This window comes from Sphaeramia orbicularis, chromosome 4 (assembly GCF_902148855.1).
Source record: "Sphaeramia orbicularis chromosome 4, fSphaOr1.1, whole genome shotgun sequence".
Taxonomy (NCBI): Eukaryota; Metazoa; Chordata; class Actinopteri; order Kurtiformes; family Apogonidae; genus Sphaeramia; species Sphaeramia orbicularis.
Window position 1 is genome coordinate 769990 of NC_043960.1, and position 7500 is coordinate 777489.

The window sequence follows — 7500 nt, forward strand, 5'->3', positions numbered from 1 at the left end:
GCACACACTTTGCACACACACGCACACACACACACACACACACACTTTGCACACACACACACACACACTTCACACGTGCACACACACACACACTTTGCACACACACACACACACACTTCACACGCGCACACACACACACACACACTTTGCACACACACACACTCATCCATAAACAGATAAGAAGGCAGATGACCCACTTGGCATCTTCTAGTCCCTTCATCTGGAGGCCTTCCCACTCCACACAGCCACGCAGGGATGAAAAGATGAATAAAGCTGGAGGCCTGCATGGTTCACACTCCTCCATCCCTCCTTCCTCCTGCCCTCTGTCGCCCCTGGCAACGCACACACGCAACACACACACCTGGTGGAGTGCCAGCGCCATATGGGCACCACAACACAACTGGCGCTACGATGTGCAACAATAATAATAACAACCATAATTACTAACGAACTCCGTGTAAGTGTTCCTGAGGAAAACCCTCAGATGTCCAACTGTAAACCCTACGTCCTGAAGTGGATTCTTAACTGGAAACATAAAACAATAAAAGTGGAATTTATAAGGAAAGACTGTAAAGTGATGGGAGCAGGAAAACCAGCAGTAAAAAGTGTAAGTGACCTAAAAACATTAGAGATGAGATGAGCTGCTCCTGGCTGACGGCCAGCGGCCCCACATCAAACATCCACCTCCAACGCTCACTTCCACAAACTGAACACACACACCGCCTTTGTTTATCGCCACATATTTAATGAGGAAACGCAGAAACCAAAGCACACCGGCCGTTCGTAGCTGCGCTAGCGGCTCCTGCAGGCCGCGCTGGGAATGACAGACGCCGACCACGCACGCTCACGTCCACGTGTGAGACCTTCACAAGATGGGCTCCATGTTCAGGAGGAGTTCAGACGTAGACGACCAGGTCTACAGCACCACCTGCTGTGTCCTCCACCTGCTGTGTCCTCCACCTGGTGTATCCTCCACCTGCTGTGTCCTCCACCTGCTGTGTCCTCCACCTGCTGTATCTGACACCTGGTGTGTCCTCCACCTGCTGTGTCCTCCACCTGCTGTATCCTCCACCTGCTGTGTCCTCCACCTGGTGTGTCCTCCACCTGGTGTGTCCTCCACCAGCTGTATCCTCCACCTGGTGTATCCTCCACCTGCTGTATCCTCCACCTGGTGTGTCCTCCACCTGCTGTATCCTCCACCTGCTGTGTCCTCCACCTGCTATATCCTCCACCTGGTGTGTCCTCCACCTGCTGTATCCTCCACCTGCTGTGTCCTCCACCTGCTGTGTCCTCCACCTGGTGTATCCTCCACCTGGTGTGTCCTCCACCAGCTGTGTCCTCCACCTGCTGTGTCCTCCACCTGGTGTGTCCTCCACCAGCTGTATCCTCCACCTGGTGTATCCTCCACCTGGTGTGTCCTACACCTGGTGTATCCTCCACCTGCTGTATCCTCCACCTGGTGTGTCCTCCACCTGCTGTATCCTCCACCTGCTGTGTCCTCCACCTGCTGTGTCCTCCACCTGGTGTATCCTCCACCTGGTGTGTCCTCCACCTGCTGTGTCCTCCACCAGCTGTATCCTCCACCTGCTGTGTCCTCCACCTGGTGTATCCTCCACCTGGTGTGTCCTCCACCTGCTGTGTCCTCCACCTGGTGTATCCTCCACCTGGTGTGTCCTCCACCTCCTGTGTCCTCCACCAGCTGTATCCTCCACCTGCTGTGTCCTCCACCTGGTGTGTCCTCCACCTGCTGTATCCTCCACCTGGTGTGTCCTCCATCAGCTGTATCCTCCACCTGGTGTGTCCTCCACCTGGTGTATCCTCCACCTGGTGTGTCCTACACCTGCTGTATCCTCCACCTGGTGTGTCCTCCACCTGGTGTATCCTCCACCATCATTCACACTACAGTTCTTTGTATTGGTCTAGAACACATTAGGGTAGAGGTCTGCATCAGCTGAGGGGGAGGGGTGGAAGTGGGCGGAGCAGAGAGCAGCAGAGTGCAGTCGGTGAGAGAGAGAGAGATGGAAGATTTTTATTACTTTTAGCAGCAGGTGGAGGTAGGGGCTGTGGGTGGAGGCTGTGGGTGGAGGTGGAGGCTGTGGTGGAGGCTGTGGTGGAGGCTGTGGGTGGAGGTGGAGGCTGTGGGTGGAGGTGGAGGCTGTGGTGGAGGCTGTGGTGGAGGCTGTGGGTGGAGGTGGAGGCTGTGGGTGGAGGCTGTGGTGGAGGCTGTGGGTGGAGGTGGAGGCTGTGGGTGGAGGCTGTGGTGGAGGCTGTGGGTGGAGGTGGAGGCTGTGGTGGAGGCTGTGGTGGAGGCTGTGGGTGGAGGTGGATGCTGTGGGTGGAGGTGGAGGCTGTGGTGGAGGCTGTGGGTGGAGGCTGTGGTGGAGGCTGTGGTGGAGGCTGTGGGTGGAGGCTGTGGTGGAGGCTGTGGGTGGAGGTGGAGGCTGTGGTGGAGGCTGTGGTGGAGGCTGTGGGTGGAGGTGGAGGCTGTGGTGGAGGCTGTGGGTGGAGGTGGAGGCTGTGGGTGGAGGCTGTGGTGGAGGCTGTGGGTGGAGGTGGAGGCTGTGGTGGAGGCTGTGTGTCTGTGGGAGTGCAGATCTCAGGTCAGTCTCGTCTGCGCTCAGACTGATGCAGCTCTGAGTGCTGAGCTCAGCACTAACTCTCCACCAGGTCCTGTCAGTCCTCCTGCTCCTCCTTTCATCCCATCACGCCATCATGCTCTCTGTCAATAAAGCGATGGAGAGGAGCGATGGAGGGCCGGGGGGGGCAGGAGGCGAGGGGGGGGGGGGGGGCAGGAGGCGAGGGGCTAGACGGATGTCCGGGTTTGAAGCTGATTGCTGCCTTTGTTCAGCAGGATTTTCAAATTGAAGCATTTGACAACAAAGAGCCCACTCTGCCTCTGCCTCTGCACTCCCTCTCTCTCCTCCAACACTGAAAGCCCTCACAGGCCTTTGTCAAAGAGCCCCCCCCCCCCCCCCCAGAGAGAAGCAGAGGAAGAGGGGAGGGGGGTGTCCTCACAGATATCACAGAACCAAAGGAACACACCAGCAGACCCAACCCGTTCATACACGCTCAGATCATGGAGCTGATGGTCCCACCTGTCCAAAAGTATGTGGATGGTTCACCCTCTGGGGCTGATGGTCCCACGTGTCCAAAAGTATGTGGACGGTTCACCCTCTGGGGCTGATGGTCCCACCTGTCCAAAAGTATGTGGACGGTTCACCCTCTGGGGCTGATGGTCCCACCTGTCCAAAAGTATGTGGACGGTTCACCCTCTGGGGCTGATGGTCCCACCTGTCCAAAAGTATGTGGACGGTTCACCCTCTGGGGCTGATGGTCCCACGTGTCCAAAAGTATGTGGACGGTTCACCCTCTGGGGCTGATGGTCCCACCTGTCCAAAAGTATGTGGACGGTTCACCCTCTGGGGCTGATGGTCCCACCTGTCCAAAAGTATGTGGACGGTTCACCCTCTGGGGCTGATGGTCCCACGTGTCCAAAAGTATGTGGACGGTTCACCCTCTGGGGCTGATGGTCCCACGTGTCCAAAAGTATGTGGACGGTTCACCCTCTGGGGCTGATGGTGCCACGTGTCCAAAAGTATGTGGACGGTTCACCCTCTGGGGCTGATGGTCCCACGTGTCCAAAAGTATGTGGACGGTTCATCCTCTGTGTGTAGCTGGTATTTCTATACAAACTCACTGTAGTTCACACTGTCTGTTGTTTGGAATGTCGGATGCTCGTTAGCCTCTGTTCTGTACTAACTTCTAAAATGACTGGGTTTCCTCGTGTGTCCACACATACCTCACCATGTTTGTTTTAAACTCTTCTTCTTCTCTTGTTTTAACATCCATCAACATCCGGGGTTTTTTCTGTTCATGTGACTCTACTTGCACTAAAAAGTCTTTCCATTGCAGATTTGCGCTGCGTCTTAAAAACCACCTCTTGCAAAGTGCAAAAACTTTTCATCAAAAAATGAGAGTTTTGGTGAAATTGGCATTTTTCCATTAGGCAAATTTTTATGCTCGGGTTATTTTTGTGTAATTTGAGGGTCAATGGAAAAGTGACTACTGTTAGATATCAACTGGTTTCTTTCATTTCATCATCTCAAGCAAATACCAGTTTCCAACTTAACTCGGCATCAGCACTCAACTTCCACAGATGAAAACCTCTGCATCTGCCGTTCGGTGTCACCTGATCAGAGCACTGGGGTTAAAGTTAGAAAAATAATAAAGTCATAAACACGGGAAAAAGACTAATCCTTCCTCTGCTGTAATATTAGACCATAGGTGTCAAACATGCGGCCTGGGCCAAATCCAGCCCCCCAAAGGGTCCAGTCCGGCCCTGTGGATGAATTTGTGAAATGCAAAAATTACACTAAGATATAATCAATCCTTTCAGTTCAGTTCCACATTCAGACCAGTTCAGTCTGCAGTGGACAGGACCAGTCAAATACTGTCAGAAGAACAGAAATAAGGACAACTGCAGTTTCTCCTCTTAGTAAATGTAAATATTTTCATGTATTTACACTAAAACAAAGTGTAATTTTAAAAAAATGTGAATAACCTGAACAAATATGAACAACCTGAAATGTTTAAAGAGAAGTCAGTACAATTTTACTAATATTCTGTCTGTTATTAAATGCTTGGTGTGTTTGTAGACCCACTGTGATCTGTACGTTAGAATGTACATGTGGAAATGATAAACTGAGGCAGAACAGTGTTCAAATTACACTGATTTTTTCAGTTTGTTCATGTTATTCACATCTTTTGAAAGGATAGTTTGTAGATGTAAACCTTTACATAATGTAAATTTACTTGTTTTGGCTCTAAAACATAGAGAAAAGTTTGGAGTTGACCTTATTTCTACATTATTATATTATTATTTTTCTGGTTGGGCCCACTGCAGGTCAGATTGAACTGGACTGGACTGTTCACAGCAGGTGGAAGCACTTTCCTAAGTCATTTATCACTATTTATTATTTTATCCTCTGCATCTTTCAGTGACAATAATATATTTTCCTGTATTTGATTCACTGATCATGTAGATGTTCATTAAAGCTCAGAGGACATTCAAAGGTTATTCTAGAAAAACAGAGAAAGAGTTCTCAGTCCAGTCTGTCCTGAACCGAACCCAAACCCAGTGTGTCCGTCCACTGGCACTCATTCAACTGCATGGGTTTGACTGGAGAATCTGTGTTGTAGAAGATGACGGTGTTTCCACGGTAACTACGGAGCCTCTGAACGTCCAAATGGGTCATAAATGATGACCGTAAAAAGATGAAGGACTGTATTTGACACTAATTATTGACATGGACTGACAGGGTTAATGGATCCACAGGTATTGGACAGTACGTAGATGGTTTTGGTCGACAGCGGGTGTTTGGGTCTTTGAGGATTAAAGTACAGACACAAACAGACATAATGACCATCAATAAAAAAACAAACTGGTTTTAGTGGGTCTACATGTTGCGCTGACACTGAACTGGTACCAGGACCGGTCCAGACCCAGACCTGGGCTCCCGTCCCCCCATCATCAGTCCCGGTATCAGCTGATGAGTGGCTGTGATTGGCTGTGACATGTTGAATGATGGTCCGCGGGCTTGGTTTCAGCGTGGCTCATCTGTTTTCTCTGCTCTGGTTTCTGCAGCGCCCATCGCCGCTGGCACCGGCCCAAACTTCTCATTGGCTGACCTGGATAGCTCCTCCTACTACAGCATGAGTCCAGGAGCCATGAGGAGACCGCTGCCCAGCACCTCCTCCTCCAGGTACCACTTCTACTGCAGCTTCATGCTGCGGCTCCTCCTGTTGGGTTTACTTCTGTCCTGTTTTCACTGCAGTATTTCTCAGGTTTATCAGACATACTCCACCACATCTCACAGGTGAATATTAGTCAGTCCCTCCAGGATTTCGTGGGCTTTTTTTCTTTATTGCTGTGGCCTAAAATGCCTGATTTTGCAACAGCTTTTCCAAAAAATTGCGGTAAAAGTTGCAATGATTTGAGGCTTCTTTTATGAAAGTCACAGGAACACGGGCATTTGTAAATGAACTAGAACGGTCTTTTCTGAGGTTTTTTTTTTTTTTTTTTCACTCAAGTTTTTATTGAAATTTTTTACACATATTTGACAAAACAACAAAAGACGAACAAACCAACATTGTTTGGGTACGTCACACATATTCGGACACATTTCCTTTATCCAGTCTTTCCATCATTCTTAGCTCTGTAAACATTTGTTCCACTTTTTGTCCATTTGAGTTTCCTGTGACTCACCCTTTCCATTGTATGTATTCCATCAGTAATCGTGATCCGCTGCTCCTGTGTTGGTGCTTCTGTCCTTCCCCAGTTCCTTCTAATAGTTTTTGTGCAGCCTCCAAAAGTATCTGAACCAAGTCTGTCGTTTCCTGCTACATTTCCATCAGATCAGTTACACAAATACAGAACATCACAGCACATTGGAATCTCATACCCAGTATTTGTTTCAGTACTGCACACAACTTTTCCCAAAACCCAATTATTTCATCACATTTCCAAAAAACGTGTGTGATCTATATCCAACTCTCCACATTCCCTCCAACATTTCTGCTGTCTGTTTAACTGCTGACTTTTCTTCTAGGGTGAAATAAAGAAACGCACCAGATTTTTCCAGGAAAACTCCCTCCAGATCCGCAAACTAGTAGATTTTTGGTGTATCTTTATTGAGTTTTTAGCCTTAAAAAGCACCAGGAAGCAATGATTTTAAACAAAATAGGCTTTTTTTTCATTCATTCATTTATTTGTTTTGAGCAGAAGACAAAATTAAACACTTTTTGTGTACAAGGAACACAGCAAATACATTAATCAATAAAGATGATCAAGACAAAATAGCACCTGCCATGTACACTAGTAATAACAAAATAAATTCAATATGAACTGCTCAAAAAGGAGTGGGAAAAAGAGAACCTGTTAAACCCCACCCCCATCTCACATTTATACAACACAACACATGACTTTGGCTTCCTTAATGATGCAGTAGTGTGACAGCTTCAGTTATTTTAGCAGTTTTTATCTCCTTTTTGTCCAGTAAAAAAACGGCGGTGTTGAAGATGTTTGTGCTAAACTGTAGAACTTCGGATCCTCCTTAACCCTTAAAGACCTGCTGCTACTTTTGCGTCAGTTCCCAAACTAATGTTTTTCTCTGTTTAACCTTTAAACTTTCACACAACGACATGAAACAGCATCAGGTTCATCTGTTGTTTAGTCTTTTAAATTTGGCCTGACAACTTTAACTGACCTCTCAATAATTTGCCAATTACTTTATTAATCAATTTATTTAACCCGTTATTGGTCACTCATAGAAATACTCACTCATAGAAATACCTTAGTGTGTTATCGGAGGATTTAACAAGACTTTATTACTTTTGTTCGATTTTTCAAAAATCAACGTTAATGAAGTTACCATATTTGGTTCCTTGCACATAAGTGGCAAAAAAAAAAAAAAAAAATCCAACAAGTATATATAGAAACAC

General features: G+C 47.9%; 1 protein-coding gene across 2 annotated transcripts in view; it reads left to right on the forward strand.

Moving 5' to 3' along the window:
• Window positions 1-7500, forward strand: part of nfia (nuclear factor I/A) — a 460723-nt gene that overhangs the window by 397274 nt on the left and 55949 nt on the right. For both annotated transcript variants that reach the window (XM_030131808.1, XM_030131809.1), the window contains exon 5: window positions 5645-5762. In XM_030131808.1, coding sequence (XP_029987668.1) covers window positions 5645-5762 — 118 coding nt within the window. The remainder of the gene's footprint in view (window positions 1-5644; window positions 5763-7500) is intronic.